Genomic DNA, 20768 nt, shown 5'->3' on the forward strand with positions numbered 1-20768 from the left:
AGAATGATTTCTGAAGGATCATGTGACACTGAAGACTGGAGTAATGATGCTGAAAATTCAGCTTTGATCACAGGAATAAATTACACTTTACTATATATTCACATAGAAAACAGCTGATTTACATTATAATAATATTTCACAGTTTTTACAGTATTTTTGATCAAATAAACAGCCTTGATGAGACAAAACCATTAAAAAAGATCCCTGTTCTCCATCCCCACATCAGCCTCGTTGCAGCATTGATCAGTGTGTTGTGTGGATCAGGTCACTAATGCATCCTCTCAGCGCGTCACCATTAATTTAATGTGCAGGTGTTGGAAAAGCCCGAATCTGGGAGTCGTAGCATGAGTCAGGGGAATGTACCGATCAGTTTAGGAAATTGCCATTTCAATCAACCCAAACGCAGCAGGAGGAGCGGTGCTTTGATGAAATGCAGGAGCATTTGTGGGAGCGTGCCAAGTGTAAATTATTCATGCGGACCCTCAGCGTTTCCTTCCCTCTGATAACAGCAATAGAGCCTGACAAGATAGCGGCAGTGATTTACTGGCTTTGATTTCAGCCACTACAGACCATAAAGCACTCCAGACACGTGGGGTGATGCCCTACACTCACACGTGTCGTTTAACAGTCGGCGTAAGTGGCTGTGGTGGCAGAATGGAAACACAGCTGATGAATGAACTTCTCGGACTTCACATAACGCAGACCAGATGGGGCAAGTTGTCACAAGAGCAAAGACTGTCCAAAACTGTTTGATGATATAATGGCCTAATCAGAAATGTTTGTTCATCAGCAAATCAGAATGATTTCTAGGATAATGTGACAGTAATGATGCTGAAAATGACATATATTCACATAGAAAAAAGTAATTTAAAATTGTAATATATTTTTAAAACAATGACCTATAAAATTTGTGTAATGTGTGTTTAATACAATGTGACAACTTACCCCAAATATAAATATTCGCTTTAGTAAAAAGTGTGACAACAAGCCCCGGTCTTTGGCGGTCCTGTTTGAATCAGATGAGTGAGTCTCAGAGTGGGAGGTTCAGTCATGACAGATGGAGTTCAGTGTGTGAATGATGCTCTGCTCTCAGCCAGTGTCATCTTTCACAGCACAGACTAACACTGCCTCATTTAATAAGACACAATCCAATAAAGAAAAGTGACTCGGACAGTGATGGAGATGCTGCTGCTGATGTCATATCACAGCTGCGCGTTCATTCAGCAGCACGATTGTGTAGTATTGCTTTTAAACAACCATTTACAAGATGTGAAGATTTGGTTAACCAATGAAACTAGCTCCAAGACTGGAGAAACAAGGGCTGCCTCATTACTGAACGAATCAGTTGGAGCGAATGATTCAGTGATTCACTCATGATAATGGTCACTTGTCGCCATCTACTGGCTCAATGATGTAAAGTACAGAAAAAAGTGTTTGTTTATCTTTGTATTCATTTAAATAAATAAAAATAAATATTTGTGCTGGTTAAGCTTACTTTCATATATAGCCCTCATCTGGAGTCATTTTAAATATCTATAAATATATTAATAAATATATGTATTAAATGGTGCAGTGTGTAAAATTTGGGAGGATTTATTGGCAGAAATGCAATATAATATACATGTTTTCAGTGGTACATAAAGACGTTACATAATGAACCGTTATGTTTTTATTATCTCATCGGGTCCTCCTCCATGTCAAGTCGCTATTTTGCGCCGGCATGTTTCTACAGCAGCCCTAAACGGACAAACTGCTGTATAGAGCGTGTTTAGTCACTGTTGTTCTTCTTCTAAATCGTTGGTGTTTTTAGAGGCAGCTTGCATCGTCACTATGTATAAGCTTAGTGAATATGCGCAAAGTAATAGTAATAGTAGTCGTCTGGTTTATTAGAAGCAGAGATGGACCTCATTGCTCTCTCAGACGACGACATGTCGGCCAGACGGCCACCGTAGCTTCTCTGAACGGGAGAGGTGTGCGCCATTAAAATTTATACACTGCACCTTTAATTAAACACTGATGCCAAATATTATTGACAAAAATTTGGAATATTATATGATGATCATAAACGGAAATTATTATGATTACAAAACCTCACTGTGATCATGGTAAATGAACATGGAACAAAATTTCCAATTAATATGTTTTTCTTTCTCTCAACAATTTTTCTTTGTTTTAATCTATTCATTTCATACTCATAATTCCTGTTTGGATTCCAAATATAGTGACAAAATCCTGCATATTACATAATATTATTGAAATATTGAAATTATTGAACATGGAACAAAATTCTCTACACTCTTAAAAATGCAAACAGTTAAAAACAACACAAGTTGGGTTGAAAATGGGCAAACCCAGTGATTGGGTTGTTTTAACCCAGCGGTTGGGTTAAATGTTTGCCAAACCTGCTGGTCAGTTTTATTTAACTCAACTATTGTTTAAAAATGACTATATGGCTGACTTAAAATTAACCCAAAATATGTTGGAAATTAAAAATCAGACACATAATTACTAGAGGAAACAATAATAATCAAAAGCTGATTATTATTTATTAATACATTTTTATTTTTTTAGTTATTATTTATTAAACGTATTCATACAAATTTAATTTATTACACATATTAATAAATGTTAATTTCCAACATATTTTGGGTTAATTTTAAGCAAGCGATACAGTCATTTTTAAACAACAGTTGAGTTAAATAAAACTACCAGCAGTTGGACAAACATTTAACCCAACCACTGGGTTTTTGAGAGTGTATATCCTGTAAACTGTTTTTTTTTTAAAATCTGTCTTTGTCACCAATTTGAAAGAAACATTCCATTTTTCAATAAACACACACACACACACACACACACACACACACACACACACACTCTTGTTTTCCTCACATAAGGGGGCCCACCGTTTTTTGGCGAGTTGTGGGGTCCACCCTTTCCAGTGTATCTATGCACATATAAAAAATCATGCAAGATAATAAACAGTTCCTAATAACAAATATAACTTCAATGTGACAATTCAGACAAAATTTTCTCCCATGTGTGTTTTTTGGTCACTTGTGGGGTTCTGGTTTCAACATTTAGAACTTATGGGGTCCACTTTCACAGACACAAACATTTCCAGTTTTTATATCCTAGCAAGGACCAAAGGTTACTATCTGGAAACAACCATTTCCATTAGTTTGGCCTTGATTATCATAGAAAATTGTATAGATTATAGTTTATATCCTTTAAATTAATCAGCTCATAAACCCATTAGCTTAGTCACTCCTATGATTGGTTGGATCTGAGCAAAATATAATGAGGCAGAAAACATAGCAGTAAAATGACATTTAGAAAAATGACCTCCGGCTCAACATATCTCAAATCCTAGTCTCCTATAAAACCAATGAGTCCTCAAATTTTGGTCTGAATTACTTCAGCCTACAAGACACCAACTGAACTTTGTCTGCATTGTATTGATCATGAAATGGACTTCTCTAATGAAGTGTTGGTGGAAAGATCTGGTTTCTCCCTGGTTATTTTTTATCCATTTCTAATGCAGTTTTGTGTTCCTAACCAGTAACCTTTGTCTTATTTAATGGGGCCTTCAACATTAGCTCCTTCAAAATGAAGACTCAACATTTCTTATGGGTTTAGAATAACAGTTTATTTAAAAAATAAACTTTTTTTGGGGGGTGAACGAATGCTTTAAGAGAATAATAAAATAAAAACAATGGAAAAAAAGACTTCACTCTAAAAAATGCTGGGTTAAAAACAACCCAAGTTGGGTTGAAAATGGACAAACCCAGTGGTTGGGTTAAATGTTTGCCCAACGTGCTGGGTAGTTTTATTTAAACCAAATATTGTTTAAAAGTTACTGTACGGCTGGCTTAAAATGAACCCAAATTAAATTAAAAATCAGACACATAATTACTAGAGGCAACAATAATAAAAGAGGAGCATTTATTAATAAGCAATTTAATAAATGTTTATTGTTTAAGTATTATTCAAATGTTTGTTTATTAAACTTGAATAAATATTAATTTCCAACATATTATGGGTTCATTTTAAGCAAGAAATATAGTAATTTTTAAACAATTTTTGGTTTAAATAAAACTACCCAGTTTGTCCATTTTCAACCCAACTTGGGTTGTTTTTAACCCAGCATTTTTTAGAGTGTGACCTTTACCTGAAAACACTTTGAACTCATGTCCCAAGCTGAACACTAGTGGACACTATTTTACTCTACTTTTCTTCGTAAAGCAGTAATGCGGTTTTTTATGAAATACTTGACTGCCTTCCAGTCTCGGGTTCCTAAAACTTCTGGTTCTGCCTCAATGCAATGCTCACAGTCCATTTTTCCAGGGACTTGGTTCCTCGTAATGAACTTCTTGAGGTGCTTTTCCACTGCAGCACATTCATCGGCGGACCAGCATCTTCTGGCTGCAGTTTGTTTGCCTAAGTATACATTAAAAAAAAAAAAAAAAAAAGTTATGTTTATGAACTTAATTTGAAAAAAAAAAAAAAAAAAAAACCCATCTGAAACACTACTGGTTTTGATTAAAATTATATATTATACACATATATACAAAAAACAAACACACACACAAACACTTAAAATTGGTTTCGTGCACACAGGGGTAAAAAAATAGCCCATGTGTACAATGAAATATACTACTGGATCTTTAATGTTGTGGGCTTATTTTTCTGCTGGAGGTCCGGAACATCTTGTTCAGATACATGGCATCATGGATTCTATCAAATAACAACAGATGAAAATCAAAACCTGACTCATCAGGACAATGATCCAAATCAAACATCAAAACCAACACAAAAATGTGTCACTGAGCACAAAATGAAGCTTCTGCCAAGGTCGTCCCAGTCCCCTGACCTGAACCCTAAAGAAAATGAGTGGAGTGAAGGGAAGAGAAGAAGCACCAACATGGAGCTGGAATCTGAAGGATCTGGAGAGATTCTGCATGGAGGAATGATCTCTGATCTCTGGTCAGGTGTTCTCCAAACTCATCAGGCATTATAGAAGATGACTCCGAGCTGTTATCTTGGGAAAAAGGAAGTTGCAAAAAGTATTGAATAAAAGGGTATGATTAATTGTGAGCAATGTGTATTAGAGAAAAACATTTCTCTCATAATGAGATTTCCCCCCCATTTAAAATTATTATTCTCCAATGAAAGTTGGGATTTTTGTAGATTTTTTAAATAAAAGATCAAAAGTATTAACGATGCAGATTTATTTTCACAGCCTTCTTTGGTCATATTCACTAAGGGTATGAATAACCATCAAAATAAAGTGAATAGTCGATCTCATAACTCTGAGTGTTAGTAGACTGGTAGGGTTAGGTTTAGTTGAGTTACTTATGTAGTTACTTATAGTCAGTAGAATTCTAATATGTCAACTTTTCCAGGGCCCAAAAACACCCTCAGACCCCAAAGGATTAAAGATCAGCTGAACCATCAATCTGCTTTACTTTAAGCTCACCTCTCTTTTTGGCCGTCTTTGCTTTTGGTTGCAAATATACTGTTGAAGTTGGTTCCTCAATGGACTTCACGCTGTCTACAGCTTCCGGAATAAATTCATCTGAGTGCAAGAAAAAAAAAAAAAAAGTATTTAAAAAGAAAAATCAATCTATTTAAAAAGACAAATCAAAATCTAAATTAACTGCAAGCAACACTGACAAGATTATGACCTATCATACAGAAACTTTAAAAGTCAATGCTCAAATGTTCGAGTTTTTTTTTTTTTTTTTAAGTTTATTTAGCCATATGATGTTATAAAAATGGGGTGAAGCATCATGACTGAACTTTCTATTTGGTCTGTAGTAGTTTGGACAGGACTTTGATAGCACAGATAAGGCTCACACCGTGTCTACACCAGACGTGATTTATCGCGTTGCGCCGCAACAGCTAAAAGCTGTCTACACTGAACGTGACACGATGACCATTGGACTACGTCACAAATAGAATGGGGAATCGCTCCGTGCCGCATCCAGTGTAGACAATATCACGGATTATAATGGGATCTATTGTCTTTTGACATGTTGCGTCGCTCGCATCCGGTGTCACTCCAATGCTCACTACTGTACAGACTCAGGCTCCAAATCACTACTGTGCAGACAAAGGCAAATGACGTAACCGGTCAAGATGACAGCAGCCAATACTGGGTGTTGTCATCAACAATGTTTTAGTTTTACCTTTTCTATAGTGGAATGAAGTGGAGATGTGTCATCTGTTTTTTTTGTTCGTTTTGTTTTGGGTTTTTTGTGTGTGTGGGGGGGGGGGGGTCTATGATTCACAGTCTATGTTTAAAGTAAAGGCTTATATTAAAAGGAACATATGGAAAACACATGAAAAAAAAGTTCTTTATTTTTGTTATTTAATTAAAACAAGCAAACTTTCTTATATTTTAGATTCATTGCACAGTAACTGAAATATTTCAAGAGTTTTTTTGTTTTAATTCTGATGGTTACAGCTTACTAGAGCTGCAACTAACGATTATTTTTTCTGTTGACTAATCTAACGATTATTTTTATTAAATATTTTTTATTAATTTAGTGTTCTTTTTTTTGATTAGTCAAGTCAAGTCAAGTCAAATTTATTTATATAGCGCTTTTACAATTGGTAATTGTTTCAAAGCAGCTTTACATATTAGAAGCACAGAAAAAAGGGAAGTGGTTAAAAATAAGCTGTACAAACAAGCGTGGTAATATGTAACATATACAAGATGGTGCTACATTAAGCCAATGTCGGCTGACTCCCAGGGGTGGAAAAAAACCCCTAGGAGAAAAACCCAGCGTGCTAACACTGGGAAAAAAGTCCTAGGAGGGAAAAAACCCCTTGGAAGATATATATAATATATATATCAATATATATATATCAAAATCTAAATTATACATTTTATTATAGAGATTAAAAATAGATTATATATAAATATATGTAAGCGGATACGGGGATTAGCTACTGAATCCTTTGGATAACTTTACAAAAAATTATAAGTACAACTTCTAATATAATATTTCAACTTTTATTAATTTTTTTTTTTCAACTGACTGACTTCTCATGTGATTTATGAGCTTCTACAACTTTTGACCTCCTAATTGAACTCCTTTCCACAAACTGATCGTAGAAATAAAAAACAGAATAAAAATGGTAACACTTTACAATAAGGTCTCATTTATTAACATTAATGTATTAACCAACATCAACTAACAATGAGCAATATATTTGCTACAGTATTTATTAATCTTTGTTTATGCTAGTTAATAAAAATAGTCATTGTTAGTTAATGATAGTTCACAGTGCATTAACTAATGCTAACAAATGAAACCTTACTGTTTGTGCTTAATAAGATTAAGAGAAATCTGTTATTCATTTTTATGGTAACACTTTACAATAAGTGCAACCATAATCACACTCTCTCAATATTCAAAGTGCAATTAAGACCAATTTTTTTCTTTGATACAGAGCTAAGAGATTGTTACAACTACACTGCCCATCCTAAAATAGCTTTCATATTGAGAGATATATTCATCAGAAATCTCGTTTGAATGCGCCCACGCGTCTACTTTCACATTCACGATGGCATGTAACTCTGTAAATATGGAGCGGCGGCGACCGTTATCCAGCTGAATTAAATGTTTTTTTATTTAAATACAAAGCAAAACGACAGTGGAGGCATAATGTAAACGTTGCGGTGGCATATTCTTTCCTAATCATCCTAACACTCTGTCATGACAATATCACAAGACTACTTTTCACCTCGACAAGAAATCTCGTCACATTTTAATCTAGTCACATTTTAATCTCATGTCACACCCCTAGTGCTCGTGCATCGCAGTTGTGCTGCCGCGGTACGCCATCTCGTTTTTGCAAAGGGAACAAAGGACCATTTTATTTGGCCTCTGTTTAAAGTATTCCCATACTTTTGATAATCGTGGTCTAGGTTTTTGTGATAGAATAGAACTTTCTCCATTCCCAGGAGCAGAAGCCGCCATTACGCAAGATGAATGTAAACAATGTGACGCGTTGACGCATTTCACGCACGTCGATGTATTTTCGTAGTCGACGTAATTGATTACGTCGACACGTTGTTGCAGCACTACAACTTACAGCTTGGGAAAATGAAAAAAAAAAAAACCAAAAAAAAAAAAAAAAAAAGAGCATCTCAAAAAATGAAAATATTCCACTGAGCTTGATTAGTTTTGAGTATAAATATTGGGTACCTCCTAAACTAGTTTAGAACATGCAACCTCAATTATGGGGAAGACTACTGATATGACAGTCGTCCAGAAGATGAACATCAACAACCTACACAAGGAGGGTAAACCACAGAAGGTCATCGCTGAAAGAGCTAGCTGTTCACAGAGAGCTGTATCGAAATATACACATAGGAAGTTGACTGGAAGGAAAAAGCATGGTAGGAAAAGGTGCATAAGCAACAGGGATGACTGCAGCCTTGGGAAGATTATCAGGAAAAGCAGATTCAAGAACTTGGGAGAGCTTCACAAGGAGTGGACCGAAGCCGGAATCGGTGCATCAAGAGCCACAGCACACAGACATCTTCAACTGTCACATTACAACTGTCACATTCCTAGAACCAAGTCACTTCTGAATCAGAAACAAAGCAAGAAGCATCTCACCTGGGCTAAGGAGAAAAAGAACTGGATTGTTGCTCATTGGTCCAAAGTCCTCTTTTCAGATGAAAGCAAGTTTTGAATTTTATTTGGAAATTATGGTCCCAGAGTCTGGAGGAAGAGTGGAGAGGCACAGAATCAAAGTTGCTTGAAGTCCAGTGTGAAGTTTCCACAGTCAGTAATGATTTGGGGTGCAATGTCATCTGTGTTGGTCCACTGTGTTTTATCAAGTACAAAATCAATGCAGCCATCTACCAGGAGATTTTAGAGTACTTTATGCTTCCTTCTGCTGACAAGCTTTTGGAGATGCGGATTTCATTTTGCAGCAGGTCTTAGCACCTACCCACAGTGCCAGAACTACTTTTAAGTGGTTTGCTGACCATAATATTACTGTGCTTGACTGGTCAGCCAATTCGCTGGACCTGAACCCCATAGAGAATCTATGGGATATTGTCAAGAGGAAGATAAGTAGCATCCGACCCAACAATACAGACAAGCTAAAGGTCGCTATCAAAGCAACCTGGGCTTTAATAATACCTCAGCAGTGCCACAGACTAATCGCCTCCATGCCACGCTGCATTGCAGGATTTTTTTTCCAAAAGGAGCCCCTACCAAGTATTGAGTACATAATTAAACCTTTGGATATTGTTTTTTTAATTGATCTTTGAGAAAATATTCTATTTTTTAAGATACTGATTTAATTTTCCTAAGCTACAAGTTGTAACCATCGGAATTACAACAAAAACTCTTGAAATATTTCAGTTTGTCTGCAATGAATCTAGAATATAAGAATGTTTGCTTTTCTAATTTTTTGAGATGCACCTATGGGGTGTTATACAGATCAGCAATTTTTTGGTACGAGTCTTTCCGTTACAACACAGAAGGGGACAGCGACACAGGAATGCAGGTAATGATGTTTACTGAACAACCAGTTGACAGAGTGCAGGTAAGTGATAGCAGGTAAATACGATGGCAGATATGGATGTAGAACTGATACTTGTCTTTGTGTTGCAGTAATGGCAGACGGATGACAGACTTTGAGCTGGAGCAGACTCAGATGAACTCACGAAGGAAGAGGAGACAATGAGGAAACGAGGGAACACACAGGTAAGTATCTTCAGTGGAGTCCTTAAGGTAAGCAAGCAGGTAAGACCATGTGCAAACGAGACTGGACAGTGACTGAGTGAGTGCGTGAGTCTTTTGTGCTGCTGCTGATGAGGGTGGTGATGGGCTGCAGGTGTGCGTGATTAAAACGGCGGTGATGACGTGAGCTGTGTCTGTGTGAAGGTAGAGCCTGGCTAGTCTGTGACATTACTAGGGGAATAGGGAATAGATCTTCCCTTGGAGCACTGGCTCACCCAGAAGCAGATCAATAGCGCAGTCCCATGGCCGGTGTGGAGGCTTTCTTGGGCAGAAGACATCACTGAAGTGGGAGTAACACTGGGGAATGTCCACTGAACGGTTGTCTAGGGGGCTTTCTTAAAGACGTAGCACAGACTGGTAATTCTTCAAAACAAGGAGAGCTTGGAACAGGAAACTCAGGAAAGCAGTCCAGGAAGCAGTTGTCACCCCACTTCAGGATTTCCCCAGTATTCCATGAAATGACTGGGTTATGCTGCTCCAACCACGGGCGCCCTGAAGATCGGTGGATTCCTCCAGAACCAGCAGATGGGGTTGCTCAACGTGGAGGATGCCGACTTGAAGTTGGATCGGGCCTGCGCTGAAGCGCACTTGACTTCGGCTGACGAGCCTTCCAGTTACCAAGTGGATCTGGTAAGTCGACGGCGTGGCTGTTGTCTTGAGATCGAGCTGTCGGCAGAGGGCGCCGGATAAGAAATTACCAGCTGACCCAGAATCGAGGAGGGCACTGACTGGAAGAGACAAACCGGCAGCAGTAAGGTTTTACAATAGTGGTGAGTGGTTTCATCTTATTAATAGAGGGAATAATCACACTCACCATGGGATGAACTGGGCGAGTGGGGCATTCAGAGATGTAATGCCCAGATAATCCACAATATAAACATAAGTTCTGGGTCAACCGTCTCTGCCGCAGACAGACGAGTGTTTTCAATTTGTATGGGTTCATTGGCTGGTTCTGGGGAGCTGACGGATTCTGGTCGGCGGAGTGAAGATGGAAAAGCGGCTGGCCCTGGTGCTCTGAGACAAGACTGCATTCGAGTGGCAAATCTGATGGATAGTTGAATGAAGTGTTCAAGCCCGATGGAATCCTCGTATGCAGCCCTTGACAATATGTGGTGATAAGGGCCTGCTCGTTCCATCTGCTAGCTGCAGCAAGGGTTCTGAATTGGAGAGCATAGTCGTTAACAGTCATTGAACCTCGTTTCAATTGGTATAACTGCTCACCGATGGATGAATCCCACGCGGGTCTTCCAAAGACGACTTTGAAGTGAGCAATGAGACTGGGTAATGGAATTTTTCTGGGACCAGAGCGGTTCAGCCCAGCGAAGCGCCTTGCTAGTTGAGAGATTATAAAAGCTACCTTAGCATTGTCGTTGGAATACAGGTGCAGTTGCATCTCCAGGACCAGCGAACATTGCAGGAGGAATCCATTGCAATCCTCCTCCGAACCAGAGAAGGGTGCCGGTTTGGCCATGGGGACTAGCGACGGCAGGTGGTGAGGAAGAGGCGGCGGTGGATGCGGAAGTGCTTGCTGGTGAAGATGCGGGTGGAGTGGCTGTGAGTGCTCGGCGCAATGCGTCTATGACCTCTTGGAATGGATCCGCGGTACTCATACTGGTGTTCAGCGGTGTTGGGCCGGTCTTCCGTTACAACACAGAAGGGGACAGCGACACAGGAAAGCAGGTAATAATGTTTATTGAACAACCAGTTGAGTGACAGAGTGCAGGTAAGTGATAGCAGGTAAATACGATGGCAGATATGGATGTAGAACTGATACTTGTCTTTGTGTTGCAGTAATGGCAGATGGATGACAGACTTTGAGCTGGAGCAGAAATAGATGAACTCACGAAGGAAGAGGAGACAATGAGGAAACGAGGGTAAGTATCTTCAGTGGAGTCCTTGAGGTAAGCAAGCAGGTAAGACCATGTGCAAACGAGACTGGACAGTGACTGAGTGAGTGCGTGAGTCTTTTGTGCTGCTGCTGATGAGGGTGGTGATGGGCTGCAGGTGTGCGTGATTAAAACGCCGGTGATGACGTGAGCTGTGTCTGTGTGAAGGTAGAGCCTGGCGTGCCTGTGACACTTTCAGTTTGGTACACAGCATTATAGTCGTTTTAATTTTAACCACTGCATTTTAACCACTGTTAAACTTCATCGGAAAAGAAGAAGAAACCATTTACCAAGAGGAAATCATTAACTTTGTTTAACTTAACCTTTGTAGCTTTAAGGATTGAGCTGTATTTAATTTAGAATTTAGTGTTTGATAACTTTATTCAATTTCTGTATATTTCTGCTTAAAGGTTCTCTAAGCGATCCTGGGTGGAGTAACTTCCTGTTGACGTTCTTAGTGTTGTCAAACAAAACAGAGGCTAGCTAGACCCTCCCTCCTCCTCCTCCTCCCCTCCCATCCGTGCTTCCTGAAACAGTCATGAAGGCGCATTTAAAATCATTCTGATCGGTTATTGGCTGGAGCGCGTTTATTATGTTTCGTGGTCCAGGCTGCACCAGTTTGTTTTTGTTGCCATTTTTGGAGCTTGTGGCGACTACAGAGACCACATTTTTTTAACGTGTGTTCAGGGGACAGGCAGCTAGCGGATAATGAGGAGATGTTTGCTGTATGTGACAAAAAATGTTTTGGCCTAAAAACATGTGACATCGCTTAGAGCACCTTTAAGGGCTCAGGTAGCTAAATATGTAATTTATTATAATGGGTTATTTTTTAAAGTCTAATAAATGTTAAAAATGATAGTTCTCAATTATACTGTATAGTTAAATGGCTATAGTCAATTGTAAAATATTAAAAGGGGGGGGGTAAAGACATCAGTAGTATTGGTATCAATAAAAGACAGCATTAAACAAATATTAAAAATATACTAAGTTATTTGTGCATTTTTGAATATTGATATAAAAATAATGTTTAAAAACAATGTTAGGTGGGATTAATCTCAATTTCAGAAAAAAGTGTGATTACTTTTTTTTTATTTGATTAACAGCACTAGTATTTTTTATATAGAAAATGGCGTATTTACATAAACTAATAAAAAGCAGCAGAGTTTTGTAAACAGCTCGAAGTAGTCATGTCATCTCCATAAGAACGGCCAATTTGGCCAATTAAGATTGGCCAATTTGGACCAAATTTCATTGGCTCTGTACTTGTACTCTGCACAGTGACAAAGTTGAATCTAATTTTAATCAGTTAATTTAAATAAGGTCATTCATAAACATTAAATAAATAATAAAAAAAAAAAATCATACAGACACACCTTCTTCTTGAGAGCACTCATCCATGTCCACGTCAACAGCCTCTGAAATAATAACAGAATAGAATATGAATAGAATAGTAATAGAATATGAATGAGTTGGAAAGCTGAAACTGGGATCAACCCAACAAGAGTAGGCAAAAATACTTGATAAAGAACTGAACGGACTGTCTAAAACGGTCCAGTTATGGTCTATTATAACTATAAAACCTGCTCTCCCCATGAGTATGTTATTCTGTCCTATTTAATTCCATTCTACTAACCACAACTCAATTCAATTTTACTACTCTATTTAAATGCTACATCTCTAAAAGAGAATGATTTACAGATGGACAAAAAAAAAAAAAAAAAAAGGCTTAATACCAGTCACATCAAGCTGAATTTCATCCAGATTCTTCCCCTTGTACTCTCCTAGCCGTCCCTTTTCCAGAGCTAAAAGTACTTTGCTAATTTTAGCCAGCTGGAGGGTGCCTTCTGGAAGACGGTAGTGCTTTCTGTGGACTGCAATGTTGTGGCCAAGGAAATCTGCTAACTGGTCGAGTTCTGTTGTTTTCAGATTTAGAACGGTTGACAGAGTAGCAATGTGTTTCCTTAGTTTTGTTGAAGTTAGCGCTTCGGGATGTTTGATGTCATCACATTCGTTCACAAACTGCCTAATGCAATCAGAACCCCTCAAGTAATGGACAGAGTGTGGCAATGCAAACAAGAAGCCATTTTCTTTCAGAACTCCACATTCTTCTCGCTTCTCGGTCAAAGCATCAAGTGATTCCCTCATTACTGGAGTAAGGAGAACAGGGACTTTCCTTCCTCTCTTTCCTACTATGGCAACCCGGACAAAATGTTTGCAAAGCTTCTGCTCGAGTGCTGTAAGGGCTAGGTTAACATCTTCATGAGTTTCTGATGTATCCTTTGACAAGTACACAGACAAGGGCATTCGGGATACCTCTCCTGATCTACGGCGGTTGAAGAGGATAACATTTGCCAGGGTCACTTTAGCTAGGTCTTTCCAGTTTAATGGAGAAGGCTCTTTTTGAAGAGCATCAAGTAGTTCTTGCTGTTTGTCAGACAAATAGCAATGAAGTTTTTGGACGTCCTGTGTGAACGGCAGAACCTGAGGAGAATTCCACTTGGTCTGATTAAGCTGAGTAAGTGCTTGACTCGCAATGTCAAATTTCCAACTTTCTTGATATAACAGTGCAAATTCCTCAGCATCTTTGGCAGTCTGTTGATCTTTCCTCATCAGTCCTTCAGACTTGATAAACATAGCTAAAGCATGCAAGCCATGCCCAACTTTGCGAGCAAGAGATGGACGTTTATATTTGCCAGTTGTGTCACTAAAACCAGCAAGGCATCTTGTAGCTCTGACAACCTGACTGTACTTTTCAGGTTTTATGAGTTCTTTTATTGACTTCACATGCGTCACCTTTTTTGCTTCAAGTACCAGCCTGGCAAGCTCTCTGAGTTTCTGTCTGATATATTGATGTTGGCTAGTTACGTGCTCATTCTTACTGAATAATCTGAGACCATACTCAAGAATGCAGCGGTCTTCCTTAACTGCAACTGCAACTTCGTCCTGGTTCATTTCGCTCAGGAACTTCCAGTATGCGTCACTAAAACCAGCTGGAGCAGGTTCTGCAAAAGCACACAACGCTTGAACTCTGGATTTTCCTCGTTTAGAGTTTTTGCCCTGAGGCTTAAAATTGCAAACCTTAAAATGTCTCCACATCACTTTTTTTCGGAACAGTCCGTAGCAGTAAACACAGTGCGTAAATTCTTGTCCTTCAGTTTTTTTCTTTGGTTGCTTCCATGGGATGAGTTGGCCTTTGCGGCTCTCCAAAACTTCAACGTTGTGCTCAAAGTTTCCTTTGTTTCGGATATAATCTAACTGTAGTCTCCTTTCTTTCGAGTTCTTTGGCAAACTTAATGCTTTAGCAACTTCAACTACGTCGCTGTGTTTACGTGACAAGTGTCTGGACATTTTCTGAACAACTTGGCTACAAAACAAGCAGTGATGCTTCTTGTTGTATCTTCTAGACCCATCTTCTTTTTTTAAAACTTCATTAACATAGACAGAGGGCTCTTCAAGAGGAACTGAAACACTCATCGCCTTCTTACTATATGTTTGCCCTGTTTTCTCTCTGCTTCTTTCATCTCTGCTATTGGAAAATCTTTGCACAGAGTCTTGACTTGTTTCAAATCTTCTGCTCTGACTGGACTCAAATTGGCTCTGACCTGAAGACTTGCACCTGCTCTTACTTGATGACTTGCTTCTGCTTTGACTAATAGATGACTTTGGTTTATTTTCCAGAGATAACTTCAAGCTGCAGTCACTGTCATTGCTTTCCCCTGTACTTTCCTCCCTGGGATCTGGAATATACTCATCTTCGCTATCGCCACATGAGTCATCTGATTCTACAAGATGCCTTTGAATCTTTCAAAAAAGAAAAAGAAAAGGTTAACAGGATTAGTCCCCCAAAATGAAGGTCATCAATCATTTATGTGCATTAGTGATCCTTCATAACATGATAGAAATAAATACAGATCACTCATTTTGACCAGAAGTTTGCACTACTTAATAGGTTTATAATGTTATATATTGTTTATTACAAACACAGAGCATTTAGTTTCAATTGGACAAGCATAGATTACCATTAGCCAGCCTGAACGACATACAAGTCTTAAAACTGTTGGTTGCAATCAATTTCCATTCAATGTGTATATATGTATATATAAACTTTAGCATGAAAAACTGACTAAACAATGAACTGCCTACTGCATGTTGGGATGACATACATTCTGTAAGGAACCTAGGTAAAAATGTAGAGAGCTTTTAAACAAGTAAATTAAATTAGAAATTAAAAATGAACTATTAATTAAAAGTTAGACCAAGAGACTAAAATCATTGACAGTGTGCCAAATATAGAGAAAAGCATAAGGTGGCACACCCCTTTCAATATTATTTGGAGCAACAATGGACTGGCATCATGTTAATGGATGAGAAATCTTAAGTTACTGTTAGTATAGTTTGACTATGAAAGGTATTTGAAGTTTACGTTTATGGAGACCTTATTCGCTTGTTAAGTCGTGACGTAAGGAATGCCGTTTCCGGGTCGGTTACATACAAAATCTGGAGTTTGGGTAGCATCAACCATTAAGTAACAAAGCATAAAAAAATTAGGCTTACAGGATGGTGACAGCTTCTCTTTGGCCTTTGTGGAGCCATTTCCGACATAGTGTCAATCTCATCTGTGCTTTCATCACTTGGAACAGAACAATCTGGTACTTTATCCATCTGCAAATAGGGAGTTTGGTCATGGTATGGTTGTTCACATTCTATCAAAATCATTTAATAAAATCATTTGCATACCGAAATGCTTTTTGTCCTTCGCTTTGGAACAACTTTGTCTGATTGAGAACTGGACTCCTCATCAGTTTCATCAACTATACTCTCACTCGAGTCAAACAGAGGGTCAGAATAATCAGGTACCCCATCCATCTGGCAAAAAGGGAGTCATTTTAATGTACGATTATACATTTTTGCTTACACTCTATTAAAACCAGTCACAGGGAAAAAAATGTTTGAACTATTTAGAAAAACTTTACACAAGAATTTAAAGTACTGCATCTGAGGCATACCTGAATGTTTTCATTCCTTGTCTTTTGTCGAACAAAAGAGGTAGGGTTGTCTTTCTCATCATCAGTCTCATCACTTTCGGAATAATTTACCAGGCCAAACCCTTCAGTAAACATCTAAATAGAATTAAAATAAATACACATTAAAAATAACTTTTAAATGAGCAACAGAAAAACAGAAATAACCCACATACATGTGTTCGAGTTCGACACAGTTCAACCAAGAGTGTGCAGCTCTTAAAGGGGCCACACCATATTTATACTCGTTACACATGCCTTTAATAAAAATATCTTCAGCCCCCTCCCGCTGAAGCTTTGAATATTCAGTGCCGTTTACTACTGAGCTGCGAATCAAAAAAAAAAAAAAAAAAAAAAAAAAGGTATTCTGACCAGCCCTAATGGTATTATCACGACACAAACTTATTCGCAAAAATGTGTTGTCATAATACAGTATAACAGGTTTAATAACCATTTTCTTACAACAAAAATAACAGAACATTTAAATACAATTAAGCAATAGACAAAAGATGTATAAAGTTAAAAAAAAAAAAAAAAAAAAAAAAAAATGTACACAGATTAAAATGCAAAAGAACTATAAAGACCAATAGGTATCATTTTACAATAAGATCTCAGTTAGTTAATGCATTCAAATTCAAAATGAGCAATAGCTACATTTGCTACACAAGTTATTCATCTTTGTTACATCTCCTAGTCGTTAGCTCATTAAACAGTTGCAACTTTTGATTTTAACAGTGTTAAAATTGGAATTACCTAAGACTAATTAATGTTTAGAATCAATTTTTCATTGGCAGTTTGTTAACTAATGAAGCCGTAATGTAAAGTTTGACCGAAAAAACCCCCCAAAAAAACCAAACACTTTCAGACAATATCTAGGGCATGTTGTAGTCCAGATTAAAATGTAAAAAAGTTTGAAAATAAATAGCCTATTAAGTCTAAATATTTAAGTATTTGGCACAGTGATGAACACTATAGCAAATACACAATCTGTATCTATTTAATATCTATTTAAATCATTTAAACACTTTTCAGAAACAGAAAACGGTTTAGTTTACGAGGTCTCTAGGGTAATGGCTGAATTATGTTTAGTGCCATCTGCTGCCAGACAGTAATCTTGGCATCCATAATTGTGATTGCAATTAGAAATTCGATTAATTGTGCAGCCCTACCTAGAGGTAACAGCAAGTGTCACAGGAACATATAAGATGATCCAGAGGAATATATTTAAAATACTCAATCTGAACATGTAGCAGCTTGTAAAGTGTTGAATTACACCTGCAATAAGTTCAGTTTAAATAATGACAGGTGCTGTTTCAGTGATATAAAATCACTTAGACTGAGATCCATACGTGAGGGCCCCATAAAGCCCAGACTAGAAATGTGTGTGTGTGAGAACTTAACTGTAAATTCATTAGTTTGAGGGAGGGCCCCATAAGGCCCAGACTAGAAACGTGTGTGTGAGACGCTTAACCAGTGAGAAACCTGTCTGCATTACTCCTTTACCTGTGTGATTTCATCATGCATTTTTGGGTCATCATGGGATGGGTGATCTGTCAGGGACGTGTCGGTCTCTAGAGCAGAAGCCTGCTTCTTTGGACCCTGGAAATCAGACTAAAACAGAACAAGAACCTGTGAAGAACTTACATATGTACTGTATTCAGGCATTTACAAGTGACACAAGACCTCTCATGTAAAAACAGTCTCTCAACTAGCATATAGTTGAAATTTAAACATACACAGAGCTTTCCTAGAGGTAACAGCAAGTGTCACAGGAACATATAAGATGATCCAGAGGAATATATTTAAAATACTCAATCTGAACATGTAGCAGCTTGTAAAGTGTTGAATTACACCTGCAATAAGTTCAGTTTAAATAATGACAGGTGCTGTTTCAGTGATATAAAATCACTTAGACTGAGATCCATACGTGAGGGCCCCATAAAGCCCAGACTAGAAATGTGTGTGTGTGAGAACTTAACTGTAAATTCATTAGTTTGAGGGAGGGCCCCATAAGGCCCAGACTAGAAACGTGTGTGTGAGACGCTTAACCAGTGAGAAACCTGTCTGCATTACTCCTTTACCTGTGTGATTTCATCATGCATTTTTGGGTCATCATGGGATGGGTGATCTGTCAGGGACGTGTCGGTCTCTAGAGCAGAAGCCTGCTTCTTTGGACCCTGGAAATCAGACTAAAACAGAACAAGAACCTGTGAAGAACTTACATATGTACTGTATTCAGGCATTTATAAGTGACACAAGACCTCTCATGTAAAAACAGTCTCTCAACTAGCATATAGTTGAAATTTAAACATACACAGAGCTTTCCTAGAGGTAACAGCAAGTGTCACAGGAACATATAAGATGATCCAGAGGAATATATATAAAATACTCAATCTGAACATGTAGCAGCTTGTAAAGTGTTGAATTACACCTGCAATAAGTTCAGTTTAAATAATGACAGGTGCTGTTTCAGTGATATAAAATCACTTAGACTGAGATCCATACGTGAGGGCCCCATAAAGCCCAGACTAGAAATGTGTGTGTGTGAGAACTTAACTGTAAATTCATTAGTTTGAGGGAGGGCCCCATAAGGCCCAGACTAGAAACGTGTGTGTGAGACGCTTAACCAGTGAGAAACCTGTCTGCATTACTCCTTTACCTGTGTGATTTCATCATGCATTTTTGGGTCATCATGGGATGGGTGATCTGTCAGGGACGTGTCGGTCTCTAGAGCAGAAGCCTGCTTCTTTGGACCCTGGAAATCAGACTAAAACAGAACAAGAACCTGTGAAGAACTTACATATGTACTGTATTCAGGCATTTACAAGTGACACAAGACCTCTCATGTAAAAACAGTCTCTCAACTAGCATATAGTTGAAATTTAAACATACACAGAGCTTTCCTAGAGGTAACAGCAAGTGTCACAGGAACATATAAGATGATCCAGAGGAATATATATAAAATACTCAATCTGAACATGTAGCAGCTTGTAAAGTGTTGAATTACACCTGCAATAAGTTCAGTTTAAATAATGACAGGTGCTGTTTCAGTGATATAAAATCACTTAGACTGAGATCCATACGTGAGGGCCCCATAAAGCCCAGACTAGAAATGTGTGTGTGTGAGAACTTAACTGTAAATTCATTAGTTTGAGGGAGGGCCCCATAAGGCCCAGACTAGAAACGTGTGTGTGAGACGCTTAACCAGTGAGAAACCTGTCTGCATTACTCCTTTACCTGTGTGATTTCATCATGCATTTTTGGGTCATCATGGGATGGGTGATCTGTCAGGGACGTGTCGGTCTCTAGAGCAGAAGCCTGCTTCTTTGGACCCTGGAAATCAGACTAAAACAGAACAAGAACCTGTGAAGAACTTACATATGTACTGTATTCAGGCATTTACAAGTGACACAAGACCTCTCATGTAAAAACAGTCTCTCAACTAGCATATAGTTGAAATTTAAACATACACAGAGCTTTCCTAGAGGTAACAGCAAGTGTCACAGGAACATATAAGATGATCCAGAGGAATATATATAAAATACTCAATCTGAACATGTAGCAGCTTGTAAAGTGTTGAATTACACCTGCAATAAGTTCAGTTTAAATAATGACAGGTGCTGTTTCAGTGATATAAAATCACTTAGACTGAGATCCATACGTGAGGGCCCCATAAAGCCCAGACTAGAAATGTGTGTGTGTGAGAACTTAACTGTAAATTCATTAGTTTGAGGGAGGGCCCCATAAGGCCCAGACTAGAAACGTGTGTGTGAGACGCTTAACCAGTGAGAAACCTGTCTGCATTACTCCTTTACCTGTGTGATTTCATCATGCATTTTTGGGTCATCATGGGATGGGTGATCTGTCAGGGACGTGTCGGTCTCTAGAGCAGAAGCCTGCTTCTTTGGACCCTGGAAATCAGACTAAAACAGAACAAGAACCTGTGAAGAACTTACATATGTACTGTATTCAGGCATTTACAAGTGACACAAGACCTCTCATGTAAAAACAGTCTCTCAACTAGCATATAGTTGAAATTTAAACATACACAGAGCTTTCCTAGAGGTAACAGCAAGTGTCACAGGAACATA

The 20768-nt window shown here is 38.2% G+C and overlaps 1 protein-coding gene across 2 annotated transcripts; it reads right to left on the reverse strand.

Annotated features, from left to right (window-relative positions):
* Positions 1–3951: 3951 nt before the first annotated feature.
* Positions 3952–18814, reverse strand: LOC125258911. 2 transcript variants are annotated; one of them, XR_007182699.1, is made up of 9 exons: positions 18759–18814; positions 16663–16776; positions 16394–16522; positions 16211–16318; positions 13390–15457; positions 13030–13071; positions 8634–8738; positions 5477–5575; positions 4329–4437 (listed from the first exon to the last, which is right to left on the reverse strand). XR_007182699.1 is itself a non-coding variant. In XM_048176132.1 (8 exons), the coding sequence occupies exons 1-8, from the start codon at positions 18777–18779 to the stop codon at positions 4220–4222; spliced, it is 2799 nt and encodes a 932-aa protein (XP_048032089.1). In that variant the 5' UTR covers positions 18780–18814; the 3' UTR covers positions 3952–4219. The 2 variants fall into 2 exon arrangements, 1 of the variants encoding a protein (XP_048032089.1); XM_048176132.1 differs by lacking the exon at positions 8634–8738 and having other exon boundaries at positions 3952–4437.
* Positions 18815–20768: the final 1954 nt, after the last annotated feature.

This window comes from Megalobrama amblycephala, linkage group LG23, assembly GCF_018812025.1.
Source record: "Megalobrama amblycephala isolate DHTTF-2021 linkage group LG23, ASM1881202v1, whole genome shotgun sequence".
In the NCBI taxonomy this organism is placed as follows: Eukaryota; Metazoa; Chordata; class Actinopteri; order Cypriniformes; family Xenocyprididae; genus Megalobrama; species Megalobrama amblycephala.

Excerpts from the sequence above, each read along its gene's own strand:
- LOC125258911 (XM_048176132.1), bottom strand. The coding sequence starts at position 18,779 with ATGCATGATGAAATCACACAG. Across the intron at positions 16,319-16,393 it reads GAAGGACAAAAAGCATTTCG|ATGGATAAAGTACCAGATTG; the intron begins GTATGCAAATGA and ends CCCTATTTGCAG. Across the intron at positions 13,072-13,389 it reads AATTCAGCTTGATGTGACTG|AGGCTGTTGACGTGGACATG; the intron begins GTATTAAGCCTT and ends TTATTATTTCAG.